General features: G+C 40.2%; 1 protein-coding gene across 4 annotated transcripts in view; it reads left to right on the top strand.

The window, feature by feature from the left end:
• Nucleotides 1–19,714, top strand: part of IGF2BP3 (insulin like growth factor 2 mRNA binding protein 3) — a 153,477-nt gene that overhangs the window by 91,665 nt on the left and 42,098 nt on the right. For 2 of the 4 annotated variants that reach the window (XM_003807939.8, XM_055115773.1), the window contains exons 4-5: nt 10,307–10,358; nt 10,451–10,514. The exons of the other annotated variants lie outside the window; for them this stretch is intronic. In XM_003807939.8, the coding sequence (XP_003807987.1) occupies nt 10,307–10,358; nt 10,451–10,514 (116 nt within the window). The remainder of the gene's footprint in view (nt 1–10,306; nt 10,359–10,450; nt 10,515–19,714) is intronic. 4 annotated transcript variants of the gene reach the window in all.

Here is a 19,714-nt window from a genome sequence, read left to right as displayed (position 1 = left end):
ACTTATTCATGTAACCAAATACCACCTATTCTCCAAAAACCTATTGAAATAAAAAATAAATTAAAAATAAAAATCAGTCTAGCTCAGCATTGCCAAAGAGAAACATAACGTAAGCCCCTTAAGCTCTGGATTCGGTTTTTCCACTGTGACTTCAGTGTGGCCGGATAACTTGGACTGTTCTCTCTCAGAGGCTCTGATCACATGACTCCTAGGAGTCCTAAAGCATCATCTCCTCCCCATGTTAGAGGAGCTAACTTGTGAACATTGAAAGTGGCTAGAAAGTTGGGACGCTTTGCTCCGTGTGGTATGATGGAGGCTGAGCTTCCCTCTGGGGCTTTTCGATGATAAAGGGGATATGCAGCATGGTTTACAATCTTATTAATGGTCTGGTCTGTGGTGCTGGCTTTCTTAACTTGACAGTCATTTTCACACCAGTGTGAGGAATGGTTTGAGTGTTATCCAAGTAATTATGGTGCTAACATTTTAGAGAAATATACATTAAGGTGGATATTTCTTTATTTTGTTTTAGAATTATATATCAATATTTAACTGGAAATGATTATTTGGAACCTGCAATACAGATTGTTCTTCATTTTGTAATATAGCCATTTCTCACAAATAGATGTAAAAGAACAGTTCCTGAGATGATCTTGCCCATGACAGATAAGTAGTTCCTGTTTGTATAAACTGTGCTGAGCTGTTTGAAGGATGTTCCCTTCATCTCCATATCCCTAGCGCTAAGGGTGATTCTGTGGAGACTTTTTGCCTCTCTTGTTGCAATGAGTAGTAGTCAAGGTGACTCCTTTTTAGAAACCCCTCCCCAATGACTGACATTGGCTTTGGTGCTTGGAAGGGGGTGTGTGTGTGTGTGTGTGTGCGCGCGCGCGCGTGTGTGTGTGTGTTGGCAAGGTGTTTGTTGGGGCAAGTAAGCATTAAATATCCCGCTTTGCATTTTATTAATACTTTAATCTCACTGTGATTTTTGTAATGCTTGTTCCACTTCTATATCTTTTGTATAAATTCCTGACAAATACCTGTTTGCTTATATTATTATGGACTTTTAAAGACACCTAGAACTGGCTGGGCGCAGTGACTCACGCCTGTAATCCCAGCATTTTGGGAGGCCGAGGTGGGCACATCACTTGAGGTCAGGAGTTCGAGACCAGCCTGGCCAACATGGCAAAACTCTGTCTCTACTAAAAATACAAAAAATTAGCTGGGCGTGGTGGCACACGCCTGTAATCCCAGCTTCTCGGGAGGCTGAGGTGGTAGAATGGCTTGAGCCCAGGAAGTGGAGGTTGCAGTGAGCTGAGATCACACTGCTGCACACCAGCCTGGGTGACAGAGCAAGACTCTGTCTTAAAAAAAAAAAAACAAAAAAACCAAAAAACCTAGAACTAGCTTCCTTTGCCCTGTAGAACAAAAAAATAGTGTGACTCCTTTTTAACCTTTTATTGTTCATCACAGATCCTGAGCAGTGAGTTCAAAGGTAAGACATGGCCCCTTCCCTTATGAGGTTTATGGGATAGTGCAGCTCTGTTTTAGAGCCACATTGAAGGAGTAACCCATTTCCAGAGAGATTTTCAGGATATATATTGGTACACAGACTATAATGCCCGACATTGTTGTTCCATCTTCTGAAACACATAAGGCAAATGTAACAGTCAAATAAAAAAGATTTGGAATCTAAGATGGTATGTATGATAAATTACCTGCCAGCTTAAGCATGGAAGTCAGTGTGACTCTGAAAACTAGATTACTGTGACACACCTGACAATCACATCACTATGGTTAATAATCACTAGTCTAGTGGGAAAATAAAGATCAGGAAAGAGATTATAAAGTGACATTGCTTTCATTTCCAAGAATGGGTATTAGGGAGATGACGAGAGAGGTACTTTACCCAGTTTTGAGGGCGTGACTAGAGCATAGGTGTGGGAAGTACATTGGATATATGGAAGAGAGAAGTAGTACCAGGTAACTGACAACCTCTTATGCCATGTTGAAGTTTGGACAAGTTATACTGGCAATTTGAAACCACAGAAGGGTAGTAACTGCTGGCAGGAGTATATAGTCATGGAGTGTCAGGCTACAGGCAAGCATGCTAATCAGACTTGGTTCAGATAGCCCAGGAGTGATGGGACTTGAGCAGTGGGTATGAAGAATAAGCAGTCAGCAGAAGGCTTATCTGCAGAACATAAATTATCTACCTCACGCCCATAGTGGTATCAACTAAAATACAGCCCGTTTTGTGAGGGAGGTGGGGATATATCTGGTGTGTGGCTGAGAAAATCTGATCACGTTGCAGGTCAAAGACAGTTTTTTAAACTGTCTTTATTGCAGTGATCTCTATATGTGTCAATAAACTAGGCTACTAGATTGAAGAGAAGCATGAAGAAACTTGTCATGATGGTGATAGTTTAGTGAGTGTATACATAATGTCAAAGTGAATCAAATTTCTTGCAGTTTATTCTGTATTTCAATGATACTGTTACTGAACCAAACTGGTTCTGTTTGTCCATGTGTAATGGAAAGCCAAACACCAAAGCATAGGTTCTTTTGTAAAGAGAAAAGTTCGTGGTAAGACTGTCAAGCAAGGAGACAGTCAGGTTCAAATCTGTCTCCCCCAGCTGGGGGCTGGGACATATTTTATAGACAGAGGGTAATGAGGTATGATCTGATTGAATCTTACAGTGATGTGATGCCAGGAGGTGTGATCTGACTGGATCATACCAGGAGGTGACACCAGGGCTCAATCTGATTGGATCATGGATCATGTCATGTGGTGTCCACTTCTTAATTTGGTCCTGTCTCGGTCCAGGCACTTAGGTTCTGCTTGTGGTTGCATGCGTGGTTCATCTGGACAGGCTCATGTTACAGAACTTGCAACCTAGGGATCCATGGCAACTGAAGAACAAATCACCATTTTGTCACACAAAGCTGAACGAGACTAGGCCGGTTCTGTGGATGATGCTTGGCCAAAAGGCCAAGAAGTGATCAATAATACTTCAGAGTTTAAAAGGCAAAACTAGGCCATTACCTGGTAAAGTTGCTTTTAGTATTTTTTTAACAGCTTTATTGAGATATAATTCACATACTATGCAATTCACCATTTAAAGTGTACAATTATTTTTAAGTTTTTTTTTCTTTTTTTTTTTTGAGACAAAGTTTTGCTCTCGTGGCCCAGGCTGGAGTGCAATGGCGCCATCTCAGCTCACCACAACCTCTGCCTCCTGGGTTCAAGTGATTCTCCTGCCTCAGCGTCCCGAGTAGCTGGGATTACAGGCATGCGCGACCACGCCCGGCTAATTTTGTATTTTTAGGAGGTGCGAGGTTTCTCCATGTTGGTCAGGCTGGTCTCAAACTCCTGACCTCAGGTGATCTGCCCGCTTTGGCCTTCCAAAGTGCTGGGATTACAGGTGTGAGCCACCGCGCCCGGCCTAGTATGTTAATAGATACGTGCAACCATCACCACATTTTTAGGACACCTTCATCACCTCAAAAAGAAACATTTAACTGTCGCCCTCCACTTTCACTTTCCTCAGCCCATAGAAACCACTAATCTACTTTCTGTCTATCGTAGAGTTCCCTATTCTGGACATTTCATACAAACAAAATCATATAATAAGTAGTTTTTTGTGACTGTTTTCACTTAGCATAATGCCTTCTTCTCTTTCTTTCTTTCTTTCTTTCTTTCTCTCTTTCTCTCTCTCTCTCTTTCTCTCTTTCTTTCTTTCTTCGCTATACTAACAAGGTAACCATAATACTTTCAAGGTCTGTCTGTTGCAGCATGTATAAGTACCTCCCTTTTATGGTTGAATAATATTCCATTGTACAAATATACCACATTTTGTTTCCATTCATCAGTCAGTAAGCATTCATTCGGGTTGTTTCTACTTCAGACTATTATGAGTGATCTTAATTTTGTACCATTACATTCAGGAAGTGATAATCTTTGCATTTTTCATGTGATTCTTTCTGTACTGTTTATACATTTGAATGAACTTTTTTTGTTTTTTTTGTTTTTAAATAGATGGAGTCTCTATCTGTTGCCCAGGCTGGAGTGCAGTGGTGCAATCTCAGCTCACTGCAACCTCTGCCTCCCGGGTTCAAGGATTCTTCTGCCTCAGCCTCCTGAGTAGCTGGGACTACAGGTGCATGCCACCATGTCCAGCTAATTTTTGTATATTTAGTAGAGATGGGGTTTCACCATGTTGGCCTGGCTGGTCTCAAACTCCTGACCTCAAGTGATCCACCCACCTCGGCCACCCAAAGTGCTGGGATTACAGGCGTGAGCCACCGCGCCCAGCCGTGGATGAACTTTTTTTTTTAAAAAGGCTGAACATTTGAGGCTTTCACGTCCTAAATCCATAACAGGGGGGAATTCTAGAAAGACATTTTCTATGAGGCTTTACTTTGCATTTATACCCCTTCCTCCCTCCCCTGTTGTTGGAATTTAAACTTACCTAAGCATAGAGAAATGTTTCCTTTCTGGTTTAAGATTTTATTTAGGCATGGGAACTTGTAGAAAGTGTTGGAAATATAGAGTGGAAAGCTTTTTGGTTTTTTTCGTGGTTTTTTTTTTTTTTTTTTTTTTTGGCCTTTAAGACTGTTTAAAAGAAGTATTTGTGGCTGACATAGAATGATTAGCAGTACTGAGAGGGGACAAGAATCTAGGAGACAAAAACAGGTGCATAAGTAGCTTATGTGACAGGTAACAGGAACACTGTCTTATCTTCCTGTTTAATGCAGAATTAAGCAAAATGCGGCCGGACACTGTGGCTCACACTTATAATCCCAGCACTTTGGGAGGCTGAGGCAGGCAGATCACTTGAGCTCAGGAGTTCGGGACTAGCCTGGCCAACATGGCAAAACTTTGTCTCTACTATAATACAAAAAGTAGCCAGGCGTGGTGGCACACGCATGTAATCTCAGCTACTCAGGAAGCTGAGGCACAAGAATGGCTTGAGCCTAGGAGGCGGAGGTTGCAGTGAGCCAAGATCATGTCACTGCACTCCAGTAAGACTCTGTCTTTAAAAAAAAAAAAAAAAAAAAAAAGCAAAATGTCAGAACTTATCAAGTGTAAGTTGTATTTATTCTTTGAGAGTTCAGTGGGCTGGAGTGGCATGATACCATTTGATAGCCCTTGATATAAAAGAGCATATTCAAATAATGGCCTGCCTTAAGATTGATGGGATTACTATAGTACAGTTCAAGTCATTTGGGGGTTGGAAATCCTTTTGAGATTTGGGAATCTTATTAGGCTATTGACAGCCCTTTCCCTATTCTGTTGTCATTACTTCCAAGCCTTGTACATGAAACTTTGAGTAAGACATCAAAGATCCACTGAAATCCATCTATGGGGCTATGTAAAATCTCCTAAGTTGTGTTGTTAAATTTTTTCACAGCTAGGTACCAGGATTGATTCTGCACCTATTTCTTCTAAGGATTAGAGGGGTTTTTTTGCTTGTGGTTTTTTTTTTTTTTTCTTTTTTACTTTGTTTTAAAGCCATGCTTGTTGAAGTATTATTCACAGACAATAAAACTCACCATTTAAAAAAAGTGCACAGGATTGTAGTTTCTAGTTACCTTTTTAAAGACTTTACATGGCCAGTTGTGGTGGCTCACACCTGTAATCCCATCACTATGGGAGACCAAGGTGGGTGGATCACTTGAGGTCAGGAGTTCGAAACCAGCCTGGGCAACATGGTGAAACCCCGTCTCTACTAAAAATACGAAAATTAGCTGGGTGTAGTGGTGTGTGCCTGTAATCCCAGCTACTTGGGAGGCTGAGGCAGGAGAATCGCTTGAACCTGGGAGGCAGACGTTGCAGTGAGCCAAGATTGCACCATTGTACTCCAGCCTGGGTGATAGAGTGAGACTCTGTCTAAAAAAAAAAAAAGATTTACACAGAAGTTGACAACCAATAGCATTTATCTATTCTTAGGAATAGAATGTTTAACTATACAGGCAATTTTATTTTGAATATATGCAGTGAAAATTTTAATGTATATTTCTACTTGTGTGTGTGTGTGGTTTTATAACTTTAACATATTTGATGATCGGTGGCTAGTTCTCATCCACATTGACTGACTGTAGATTTTTGAAAGTGGTAACAGGTACATAGGTAATCAAAATATGGAGCTCGTTTGGTGAATCTTCATTTTCATTACATTTCCTGGACAGCTGTTCACAGATTGTGGTATAGGACATTCCTTATTCCTTTGGCCCAGACAACTTTGTTGAGCCTCATGTCAGTGAACACATCTCCTTCATAACAAATTTCCAGATCTCTTTGAATGCCCAGGGGCAGTCTTCTTGAAGCCCACTCCATGGATACCCTTGTAAATGATGATGCATTCTCAGGTCATCACCTTGTTGGTGGCAGAGCGGCCCTTCTTGTCACAACCCTTCTTCGTAGAAGCCATTCTACCAGGCCTAACTTGGAAAGGAAGAGCATGAAAGGATTGTCCCCCGATTTTTTTTTAAGTTAAAAAATTTACCTGTATCATTTATATGTGTGTGTATATAAATATTTATCACTTTGGCACTGTAGCTTTTGAAGAACATTTGTTGCCTTGACATTATTGTAGGTTTAGTCGGTATTGTTTATAGATCACAGGTGTTTAACTTTTGTAGTGTTATCTCTAAGAGTAATAAAAGTTAAGGTGGCATAAGGTAATCTGTGTGGAGAGTAATATACTTAATTACTGAACAAATTGCTTTTCAGAAGAATTAAGAAGGATGTTTATTTAATTAAACTTATTAAATTGGCAATTACCTCCTACTCCCTGAACCCCTCCTCTACCCCTGCCTCCATCCAAGTTGCTATAAAGCTCTACTATCAGTGTGGCTTTCATTTAAACACTAAATTTTATTTTGAGACAGAGTCTTGCTCTTTTGCCCAGGCTGGAGTGCAGTGGTGCAATCTCTGCTCACTGCCACCTCCACCTCCCAGGTTCAAACAATTCTCCTGCCTCAGCCTCCTGGGTAGCTGGGATTACAGGCATGCGCCACCATGGCAGGCTAATGTTTGTATGTTTAGTAGGTATGGGGTTTCACCATGTTGGCCTGGCTGGTCTCAAACTCCTGACCTCTAGTGATCCACCTGCCTTGGCCTCCCAAAGTGCTGGATTACAGGAGTGAGCCACCGTGTCTGGTCCTAAAAGCTAAATTTTAAATAACATATTAAACTGTCAACTACCTTCTAGTCCCTGAACCCCTCCGCTACCCCCACCTCCATCCAAGTTGCTGTAAAGCTCTACTATTATTAGTGTGGCTTTCATTTAAAAGCTAAATTTTAATGGTAGACATACTTTTCCTCCTGACTTCATTACTGAAGGTGGAATGAATTTGTTAGAATTCTGACTTAAGTATGAAGTAAAACATTTTTCGTATTGAAAAAATTTCATTTTTGTTTAGAAAATAAGTAGGTTGCCCACCGCACCGCCCCCCACCCCCACCTCCCGCTTTTTTTTTTTTTTTTTTTTTTTGACACAAAGTCTTGCTCTGTTTCCCAGGCTGGAATGCAGTGGCGTGCTCTCAGCTCACTGCAATCTCCACCTCCCAGGTTCAAGTAATTGTCCTGCCTCGGCCTCCCAAGTAGCTGGTATTACAGGCACCCGCCACCACTCCCAGCTAATTTTTTTGTTTTTTCTTTTTTTTTTTTAGATGGAGTCTTGCTCTGTTGCCCAGGCTAGAGTGCAGTGGCACAATCTCAGCCCACTGCAACCTCCGCCTCCTGGGTTCAAGCAGTTCTCCTGCCTCAGCCTCCTGAGTAGCTGGGACTACAAGCGTGCACCACCGTGCCCAACTAATTTTTCTATTTTTAGTAGAGACGGGGCTTCACCATGTTGATGAGGCTGCTCTCGATCCCCTCACCTCGTGATCCACCCGCCTCGGCCTCCCAAAGTGCTGGGATTACAGGCGTGAGCCACCGCGCCCTGCGAATATTTTTGTATTTTTAATAGAGACAAGGTTTTGCCATGTTGGCCAGGCTGGTCTCGAACTCCTGACCTCAGGTGATACACCCGCCATGGCTTCCCAAAGTGCTGGGATTACAGGCATGAGCCACTGTGCCTGGCCACCCTTGTTTTTAATTTAAGGAATTATGTGTTGTATATTTTATCTTTGAATGGCAATGTGAGAGGTTTCTTAATTTTTGGCGTTTATAAAATATGTCTGTGATCAACATCACATGGCAAATTCACCTGTAAAACAGACAAGCACTTTTACGGAGTACCCTTCCTATAAGATATACCAGGATTTCCTCCTGTGAAGTATTCACTTCACTCATGAAATATTTGAATGTCTTTTTGTGATTTAAGAATAGCTATAATCAGAGACAAAGATTAATGTGCTTCTGTGTGTATACCTCATGCAAAAGAATTTACCAAATAAAAATTAAATTTACCTCATGCAAAGGAAATTTACCAAATAAAAATAAATGAAAGGGCATTTCACTCATAAATAGGTATTAACCTTATTTAAAAGAAAAACCAGGCCAGGCGCTGGGTCACGCCTGTAATCTCAGCACTTGGGGAGGCCCAGCTGGGACGATCCCTTGAATCTGGGAGTTTGAGATCAGCCTGGGCAACATACCGAGACCCTCATCTCTACGAAAAACTTAAAAATTAGCCAGGTGTGGTGGCATGCACCTGTAGTGCCAGCTACTCAGAAAGCTGGGGTGGGAGGGTTGCTTGAGCCCAGTGGTTGAGGCTACAGTGATGTATGGTCGTGCCACTGCACTCCAGCATAGGTGACAGTGAGACCCTGTCCCAAAACTAAAAACAGAAGCTCACCCCAGACAAACCTTGTTATATGTTTCAAACTGGAAACAGTAGACAAAAGCCTAAAATATACCACATAAGATAAACCTTCCTTTAGAATAAATTGCTTAAGTTTAGTAGTAAATTACCATAAAATTTGTTTTCTATTTCCTGGCACCTGAAAAACATTTTCAAGGAACCGCCTTTTTAACTTTGCAGTTAGGCTAGGGCTAAGTGGCTCACATCTGTAATCCTGGCACTTTGGGAGGCCAAGGCAGGAGGATCCCTTGAGCTCAGGAGTTTGAGACCAGCCTGGGCAACATAGTAAGACCTCATCTCTACAAAAAATTTTAAAAATTAGCTGAGGGTGGTGGTGTGCATCTGTAGTGCCAGCTGCTTGGATGGCTGAGGTGAGAAGATCACTTAAACTCAGAAGGTTGAGGCTGCAGTGAGCTGTGATCATGCCACTGCACTTCAGCCTGGGTGACATAGCAAGACCCTGTCTCATAAATAAATAAATAAATAAATAAGTAAGTAAGAAAATTTGTAGTTAAACTGATGAGTAAGTAATTTGCTATAATTTACAGAAACTTACTTTGTTTTGCTATAGCTCTTAGAAGCTAAGGACACCTGAATTTGGTTTATATTGATGAGACGTACATCTGCAGTTGGTATTATAATAAACTTATAGTTACTGTTCTAACAGCCTCTCCATTTGGATAACATGCATAGTATAATAATACAGCTACAGGAAAGATGGTAAAAACATAGACAGCTTCAAATTGTACATTTCGCAACCCCGTGTAGACTTAGAAATGTTTGCTTCATTTCACACTTTTGCTGTCTATGTATTTATGTTGGGCTTTAAATTCGACTCCAGGTAGAGTATGCACTGTGCTGTCTTCATTTTTCTAGCCTGCCTTGAGCAATCTGTTTTGTAAGAACCATTAGAGCTGTAAAAGAAGTCCTTTGGAAAAGAACATCTTATAGATAAAACTTTAGGTTTTTTTTCTCTTTTTATTTTACTTTATTTTTTAGAGACGGGGGTCTCACTATGTTGACCAGGCTGGTCTCGAACTCCTGGCCTCAAGCTATGCTCCCATCTTGGCCTCCCAAAGTACTAGGATTACAGGTGTGAGCCACCGCGCCCTGTTAAACTTTAGTTTTTAACTTGGTTCCTTGTCTAGTGACTTTGTATACAAGGAGAAAGTATGATGATGTGTTTGTGTATGTATGAGAAATATATGCTCTTTGTCCTTCAGCCTCAGGAACCAGGCGGCTGTGGCTTTGCATACTTTTCTGAGCCAGTTCTTGGTTAGCCATAGGAAATGAGATTAATGTCAGGGATCTAGGAGAGGGCAGAAGAGACAAGTCTGTGATATTTGTGGTATCCATCCCTTAGTTCTGCAGTCCAAAGCCCCAGATAATTTTTTGGCTCTTTTCCATCACAATTACTTAGTGATTTTAAGACATATTCCTGCCCTTGATAATAACTTGGGAAACTCAAAATTTATAATTTTCTCTCCCCCTCCTGATAGGTGCTGGATAGTTTACTAGTCCAGTATGGAGTGGTGGAGAGCTGTGAGCAAGGTACATGTCTTCTGAATTGCTTTCAAATTTGTAAAAGGAAGGAAGTAGAAAGAAAACTAACTTTTATTCTCTTCGTTTTTCTCTTCCTCTAGTGAACACTGACTCGGAAACTGCAGTTGTAAATGTAACCTATTCCAGTAAGGACCAAGCTAGACAGTAAGCAGCTTGAAGCTTTTAATCTATATATAATAACTAAGTTAAGTACAGTAACATATTTTGCGGATTTCTCAACTGAGAAGGGCTGGTAGGTGGCAGAGAGAAACTTTATTTTACAAAATTTGACCCTGTAATCGTGCCTTTCTTTTTAAGTTTGAATGTCTAGTAAAAATCTACATTGGTTAAAGTTGTATTACATTTTCAATATATCTTTAATGCCACTAATAGAGTGGTCTAGTATGAAACTGAATCACACCCTATTTGCAGAAGCTCTGGGCCTTGGTATTGTTGCCAAATAACATAAAGTCTCTCCCCGTCTCCCCCTCTTGTATGACACATATATTATGGCTATTTTATCTGAAGCTGGTAAGTTGGATCATGTGTTAAACAACAGTGTTAAATGATAAGTCTTCTTACTCACTGGTTACCTGATTACCATTGTCATTTAGGAGTGTGCAGACATTGGATTAATGTAATTTGCTCTTAGATTTATGGAAAAAAATATATTCCAGTGCAGTAAACAGGCAATACTTTACAGATCAAACAATCTCCCCTAGGAAAAGATAATTCTGTAGGCTGGAAAAGATCTAATAAACTGCGCACTAGAGAGAGAAATGGGGGTCCCACAAATATGGCCTTTAACAGATCTGCCCAGAATATGAACATGAAAGAATGGCATACAAAGTGCTCAGTAGCACAGCACTGGGTGTTAGCTAACTATGGAAGCCTGAACTACCTACCTCCAGATACCATACTGGCAGGAGCAGGCTGACTGTCCTCTGTGTCAGAAAGGTGAAAGAAAAGACCACACTGGCTGACTCTGAGCCCTGAAGGGGAAAAGTAAAACGAGCTGCAAGAGTAGGAGCTCAGCTAGGTTACTATAGGCAGTACTCACTCAGGAGGGACTATGAAAGAAAAGGTAAGACTGAGAAGAAGATGGAAATGTGTATAAGGTAAATGGAACTTTATTTGTAAAATCAATAACACATGGTTCAAAATATAAAAGATTTGAAGATGCACATAGTACAAATCTTCCTCCCAGTATTATTCCCTAACTACCTTATCTCTTGGGAGATAACCATGTGGAAAACAAATGCTACATGTATGTATTCCTCCTTTTACACAAATGATACCATAACATTTGAATGTTTTGTGTATATAAATATATTTTTTATAGTTACATAGTATTTGATTGTACAGATATGGCATGACTTTGATTAATCGCAATTTGGATATTTAGGTTGTTTCCAGTCTCTTGCAGTTATGAACAATATTGTAGTGAATCTGTTTTTGCATGTCGTGTGTATGTAAGCATGTATCTACATGATAAATTCCCAGAAGTAGAACTGCACTTTAAATTGTGTTATAGAGCTGGAGCTAGTTTAAATTTCCATCAGCATTGTTGGGGAGTCTTTCTCCAATTCTCCCTAACACAGGACTTTATCAAACTTTGCCAATCTAGTATGTGAAAGTGATATCTTGTGTTTTTCACTTTTCCCATAAGTGAGACTGGAGGCTTTTAATATGTTTAAACACATTCTGTATTTCTTCTGTTTGTATCCTTTGTTCATGTAAAATTTTTTGGCAATTTATATAAGGTCTCGGACATTATGGAAATTGTGGTATGAGTCATAAAACAAATTTATTTTTCTTTCTCTTCTTTTTTTGACTAATTCTGTTCTTTAGTTGTATCATGTAAGAAGACCAGGAAAATTTTACCTTTTATACCTTCAGTAGAATGGGGGATAAAAGTGAGGGCAGGGAGAAAGCAGAGGCTCCATATTGTTTTAATTTTTATTCATTTTGAGGCTGGGTTATGAGACTGGCAGTCTTTTTTTTTGTATTTTTTTGTAGACATGGGGTTTCACCATGTTGCCCAGGCTGGTCTTGAACTCGTGGGCTCAAGTGATCTGCCCATCTCAGCCTCCCAAAATGCTGGGATTACAGGCATGAGCCGCTGCACCCGGCCGTGTTTTACTTTACAAAGATTTATACTGAATACTTGGTAGAGCCAAGTCCCTGTTGGAAAATAGAGGATGATGTGATAAACCCAAGGATATTTGGAGATTGTCAGAGGCCTGTTGTTGTGGCCTTATTTGAAAACTTAAATTAGCTAAAGGGAAACAAAATGCTTATTTAATAGTTAATTAGTTGAATGGGAGAACATAAGTTGGAGACATAAGCTATATAGCTTTGAAGAGGCATAAGATGAACTTTGGTAAGGATAAAGTAATTGACATTTTAGCCTTCCTCCTTTAAAAACAAAAAAACAAAGCATTAAGACTGCAAGCACAGGAAAGGTAGACTGGCTAGTCAAGGCAGAATTATTGCTGAAAAGAATCCTAACCGCGACAGCAAACTGAATGTAGACACACTGGTGTTCTCAAAATTCTTTAGCGTAGTTGTTAAGAGATTGGTAGGCTTCTGTTGATCCCAAGGAGGAAGGAAAAGGCTGTTAAGAATTGTATAATTTAGTAATTAGGTAACTTAAATAAATTAGGCATTTTGATTAGGGAAGTAGTCTTCATGTCCTTTGTTCTAATATTCAGTCAGTTAACATTTATTAAATACTAAATACTGACCAAAAGTTGCCAATAAGAATATTTGGAGAGGGACTACCTAATTTTAGTTCCTGCCTGTCAAGTGGCCTTATAAGAATATTGTTCTCACTCCCTCTGCAAGAATTCAAAGATTGAGAAAATTAGAAAGCAATGAGGTATTTTTAAAAGTTAATCTAAGGAGTGGAAAACTCAGTTTTGTGTTACAGTGGTAAAAAAAATTATCAGTTTTCTAATAAGCTTTTAAAAGGGATATGGAATATGTTTTCATTCTGTGAGGAGAATTAATTTTATTTGAGAGGCATTGGGTGTAGCAGAGAAAGCGTAAACACCAAAGTCAGGTAGCCCTGACTTAGTAACCTTGACTTCTGAGCTTTGGTTTTCTCAGCTACAAAATGAAGATTAAAGAGAAACAAATATTTGTGCATATATGCGTGTATTTATAGTTTAACCCACTGGTTCTGGGCTGCTTGGAGCAGTTTGAAGTGGCTTGAGCCTGGACTTCCAATGAACCCCGTAGGCCAGCTCCATGGGCTCCAAACATGACAGCCTGCTGCCTAAACCAACCTGGTGTCATTTCTCCATGTTTCTTGGTAGCCACCCAAAGCTCAATCTTTAGGTGAAAGGGCTATGCTGGTAATTCTCAATTTTCTCTTTGTAACATCTGTTGTTTGGAAGGCTATGTGACCTTGATGTACTTGTGAAAGTATGAGTGAGCTTGGAGGTTAAGAGTTCAATTCCAGAGCCCAGTTGCATGGAATAGACTGTGTGCCACCACTTTTCTAGCTGACTTTGGTCAAGTTAATCTGTTGTGGTTCAGCCCCATTTCTAAAATGGGAATAACTGTAGTCTTTAGCTAATGAGGCTACTGAGAAAAACTAAGATAATGCCTCCAAAACATGTTTCATAATACCTGTAAGGTAGAACTCAAAAGTTAGCAGCTATTATGTATTTTTCCAACATGTTTGATTGCTGCTTCTGCTCCCCTGTTATTGTTTGGTATACTTCATTTCCAGTGATGGCTGGTCACTGATGCTGAGGAGCCAGGCAGCTAGTTTTAACGTGGTTGTAGCTGCCTCTGTTAGTTAAAGCTCTATGAATGTCACTTAAGAGGAGTCCTCAAATATGGCTATGTCTTTAAGACAGAATTTAACGTGGAAATTCCTGCCACCTTGTGGCTAAAATAAATCAAAGGTTAATAGTACACATATTTTAGAAAATATTAATACATGTGTTCATTTTAGGCTTAAGTCTTGAATTATTAAAATAAAAATTTGACAAGTTTAAATTTCATTTCATTAGTTTCATTAAAAATGGAAGTATGTGTTTAGTGAATGCACCTTTTCTTGTTCCTCAGAGCGAGGGAGGCTCACCTATTTCCTTCCCTCTTCCAGAGATGTTGACATAAGCCAGTCAAGGACAGACATTACTCATGAGAGGATTTGTCATGTGTGACAAAGAAATAACCCCCTAGAAAATGTGTAGACATTGAGTTCTTATACTTTCTTTTGTTTGGGGTTATTCTGATGTTTATTTTTGTTAGGGAATAGGAATGTTTATTCATACTTTGAAACTATCATTCTGAGGCAGGAGAATTGCTTGAACCTGGGAGGTGGAGGTTGCAGTGAGCCGAGATTGCGCCATTGCACTCCAGCCTGGGCGACAAGAGCAAAACTCCGTCTCAAACCAAAAAAAAAAAAAAAAAAAAAAGAAAGAAACTATCATTGCAGTTCCTTTGTATCATTGTGAAGATCTGTATAAGGTAAATATGGTTATGTTTAGAAGTGTTTGAAGCAACTTGGCCAGTGGCTAAAGGTAAGAAAATTCCCATTTAAACTTTAACAATTATGTAAATAAAAGATTTATTTTGGAAAAAGAAATAAAGCAGTGAGACAAAGGGATTTTTTGCCATTCAGGGATAACCACTGTTAAATTTGCCATAGAGTTTTGTAGACTTTGTCCCATGCATTATAACTTTCAGAATTACAAAGATCATTCTGCAGAGTTTTGTGGGTTTTTCATTCAGTGTATTTATACTGATTCTAATCTCTGTGTAGTGTTGGATCCTCACCAGTTTCCTATCCCGTCTTCTGTTGTGCGTCATCTAGGGTATTTGCCCATACCGTTTTGTTTTGTTTTTAGAACCAATTTAGTCATGAAGCCTTACATTTGGGCTTCATCCATATTTATTGCATTAAGGTACATCCTTAAAATCATATTACCCAGGCTTTCAATAATGATTGCCAAATTGTCAACCTCTTATTCTTGATACAAGGAGATAATTGAATTTATGACTTTTCAATAATGGGTTAAACCTCATTTTGTGAGGACCCTGTATTATATACAGGGTGATATCTGGGAATAAAAAAGAGATTTTTAGACATGGAATTTTATTTATTTTAGTATTATTTTTTGAGACAGGTTCTCATTCTGTTGCCCAGGCAGACTTGGGAGTGCAGTGACACAATCATGGCTTAATGTAGCCTCAACCTCCTGGGCTCAAGCAGTCCTCCCACCTCAGCCTCCCAAGTAGCTGGGACTACAGGCATGTGCCACTACACCCAGCTAATTTTTTTTTTTTTTTGTAGAGGCAGGGTCTCACTATGTTGCCCAGGCTGATCTCAAACTGCGGGGCTCAAGTGATCCTCCCTCCTTGGCCTCCCAGAGTGCTAGAATTAGAGGTGTGAGCTCCTCCACCCAGCCAGGCATGAAATTTTAGAGCTGAAAGGGACCATGAATCTAATCTTTTAGTTTTATAGGGAGATGGCTAATGCCAAAAAGGAAAATGACCTTTGGAGGATAACGTGGTTATTTAATGTTCAAGCTGGACTAGAATTCTGGTCTCTAGTCCATATTCTTTTTCCACTATTCAGATCTGTATGTGTGGACTCTTGGGTACGTTTAACTTGTCTGGGTCTCATTTCTTCTCCTTTTTTCTTTCTCTTTCCCCCTCTTCCTCAAGTTGAACTATTTATTGTCTCTATTGAGGCCCATTCAGCTCTAAATTGTGATCTACCCCAATGAAAAAAAATTTTTTTTTTTTTTGGAGACAAAGTCTCATTTCATCACCTAGGCTGGGATGCAGTGGGGCAATCTTGGCTCACTGCAACCTCCGCCTCCCAGATTCAATCAATTCTCATGCCTCAGCCTTCCAAGTAGCTGGAATTATAGGCTCACGCCACCATGCCTGGCTAATTTTTGTACTTTTAGTAGAGACAGAGTTTTGTCCTATTGTCCAAGCTGATCTTGAACTCCTGACCTCAAGTGATCCACCCACCTTGGTCTCCCGAAGTGTTGGGATTACAGGCCTGAGCCACTGCACCTGGCCCCAGTAAACTTCTTATCAGTACATTTAAATTCTACCAACTGGCAAAATTACTCAGCATCTTCTCAGCGACCCTTAAAATAGCACCAAGAGCAAAGAGTTAAGTAATGATGACAGGATCCTGGTCTGGCTGTGGCTCACACTTGTAATCCAAGCACTTTGGGAGGTTGAGGCGGGTAGATCACTTGAGGTCAGGAGTTCGAGACCAGCCTGACCAACATGGTGAAACCCCGTCTCTAGTTAAAAAAAAAAAAAACAACAAAATTAGCTGGGTGTGGTGGTACACACCTGTAATCCCAGCTACTTGGGAGGAGGAAGGAGAATTGCTCAAACCAAGGAGGTGGAGTTTGCAGCAGTGAGCCGAGATCGCGTCATTGTGCTCCAGCCTGGGCAAAAAAGTGAGACTCTGTCTCAAAAAAAAAAAAAAAAAAAAAAAAAGACAAAACCAGGCTTCTCAGTAATATACATGTTGGATAAACATCTTTAAGTTCTGTTTAACTGAATACATATGTGTCAAATAATTATGACAGTCGTTCATCTCATGTCTTGCATCTACGGTGGGTTTGGTGAAAATACTAAAAATTTTTTTCCTCATGAACTCAGCAGATCACCGTATGACATAGCTGAATAACAAAGTTTGTGCTTAGAAAGGTTCTAGTAGTTGACTTAAATTCAGAATTTTAGGAGCTGCAATCATGAGAAAGCCGCCATTCTGCATGTTAGGTTCCTCCTGTACCTTTTCAGCTGTATCTGAGTGTGGATGGAGCACTGTGGTTTGAGGGGTTAGGAACTCTGCTTAGATGGCAATTAGACAGTCAGGTACACACAGTAGTGGCTGTCTGCATTCTGCCTGGAACAGCCTGAGTTTGGAGCCATTGGGGCCCAGAAGGTACACTGGGGACTAGAGCCCCAGGCCACCTGACCTCTTCAGTGAGAGAATCTTTTCCCCACAAAGAAAAATCTTTTTAAAGCAACACAATAAAAGTTAGAAGTTAGTTTTTGCCAAGTTATAAAGTTGTTTCTTGTGATACATGTGACTATTTAGATGGTTCTAGAATATAGAAGCATCTGGTAACTGACGTGTGTACCTTTTACCCCAGGGAGAATGATATCTGTATATGTCTATCTCACTCAAGAAGAAAGTTATCTACCATTTTTGTAACATTAATGATTTAATTTACTAGTCAAAATATACTTACTCTCTTCTGAAGCTGGCAATACGCCATTTATAATGAAAAAGCCTAGACTACCTTTTATGCCTAGATGTAATTGATGCCTTCAGTGGGTTCAGGTTCCCTGATTTTTTGAAAGAACCTTCAGTGATCTGTTTATTCCCGACTTTAAAAACATTTAAGGCCAGGTGTGGTGGCTCACTCCTGTAATCCCAGCACGTTGGGAGGCCGAGGTGGGTGGATCACCTGAGGTCAAGAGTTCAAGACCAGCCTGGCCAACATAGCAAAACCCATCTCTACTAAAAATATAAAAATTAGCTGAGGGTGGTGGCGTGCGCCTGTAATCCCAGCTACTCATGAGGCCGAGGCAGGAGAATTGCTTGAACCCAGGAGGTGGAGGTTGCAGTGAGCCAAGATCGCACCACTGTGCTCCAGCCTGGGCAACAAGAACGAAAGTCCATTTCAAAAAAAAATAAATAAATAAAGCTGTTTTGAAAGAATCTGTAGTTGGTTGACTCTTCTGCATCTCCAACTTTTTATAACAAATATACACCATAAATATTAAAATATATCAGCTGTTGTCTTCCTTTAGAAATAACCAAAATATTTTAGGTCCCTTAATCCACATTCCCTTAAGAAAAAAAGGGGACAGGAGGAAAGTACAGCGTTAACTTAAGGTTCTGTCATCAAGGCATTGGCAAAATAAGTGTGGCATGTGTCAGCTATCATCCTCTGATGCTTATGAAAAGAATGCCCTCTGACATAGAAATCACACGGAAATATCCCCAAGACATTGTATTTAAAAACAAACCACAGAGCAGTGTACATCACAACCCCAATTATGCTTTTAATGAAGGAACCGAATATGAATACATGTGTTTGTAAACATATAGAAAGGACTGGTCCATTTGTAGAAGTATTGCAGTGAGCAGCAGTTCTGGGAAGGGCCTTGGAGGGTTGGTGATGGTGCCAGAGCAACCTCTTGCTACTTTCTGCATGACTGATCTTTTACAATAAGAGTTCATTCATGTGCCAGAGAAGGTAGGACAGTGATAGAAGACTGAAGTGAGAAACCGAGAATCATTCTGGGCCGGAGAATGTCAGCGAGCCCTCTGTCTGCTTGCCCAGGTCTGCCTTCCAGGTCCTAGCCCTCAGTGACCTTTTTGGTACTAGAACTGTCACCCACTCCACCCCCTTTTTTCTATTTAAGAATTGAGAGTAGATTTGCAAATAAAGCAGTGTATAAGCCGGAAATGACCACACCAAGCAACTAGAAAGAGACCATTTTATGCCTGTTTTTCTTTCCCACCTGGGGTGAACTCAGGGCCATTGGAACAGAATCTGAGCAAAGAACCTGAGTGACACTGGGAAGTGTGGGGACTTCTTTCTTTTTGTTTTTCATTTTGTTGTGCACTGGGGAGTTAAAAAGGGATGTATTGTTAGGTGTATGTTTATGAAATCTGGGCTATTTCGTCTCTACTAGTTTATTATTTTCCCTTCTGAAAACATAACACACACACACAAAATGAATACAAAACAAAGCAAAACAAACAAACAAAAAACCCCAGAAAATAGAACACAACAATTTGGATGAATATTACAATAAATTAAAAGTTTCCAGATATGAGAAAATATATATCATGTATACTCATATATATTTACATAAAATTTTTAAATAGGCAGAATTAATCTATGGTATTAGAAGTCTGCAAGGGGTAGGGGGGCAGTGACTACCGGAAGCAGGTACTGGTGGGGCGTCTGGGGCCCTGGTGTGTTCTAGTTCTGGATCTGGATGTGTGTGTTCACCTTGTGAAAATTCACTGAGATTTATGCTCAAGATTTGGGCACTTTTCCTTGCATGTTAAAATAAAGATCAAGAATGAAAAAGAGGCTGGGTACAGTAGCTCATGCCTGTAATCCCAGCACTTTGGGAGGCCAATGCAGCAGATCACTTGAGGTCAGGAGCTGAAAACCAGCCTGGCCAACATGGTGAAACCCCATCTCTACTAAAAATACAAAAATTAGCCAAGCATGATGGTGCATGCCTATAATCCCAGTTACTTGGGAGGCTGAGGCACAAGAATCTCTTGAACCCCGGAGGCAGAGGTTGCAGTGAGCCAAGATGGCTCTATTGTGCTCCAGCCT

Source organism: Pan paniscus, chromosome 6, assembly GCF_029289425.2.
Source record: "Pan paniscus chromosome 6, NHGRI_mPanPan1-v2.0_pri, whole genome shotgun sequence".
Classification (NCBI taxonomy): domain Eukaryota; kingdom Metazoa; phylum Chordata; class Mammalia; order Primates; family Hominidae; genus Pan; species Pan paniscus.
Note: the sequence above shows the minus strand (reverse complement) of the source record. Positions and strands in the feature narration are given on the sequence as shown.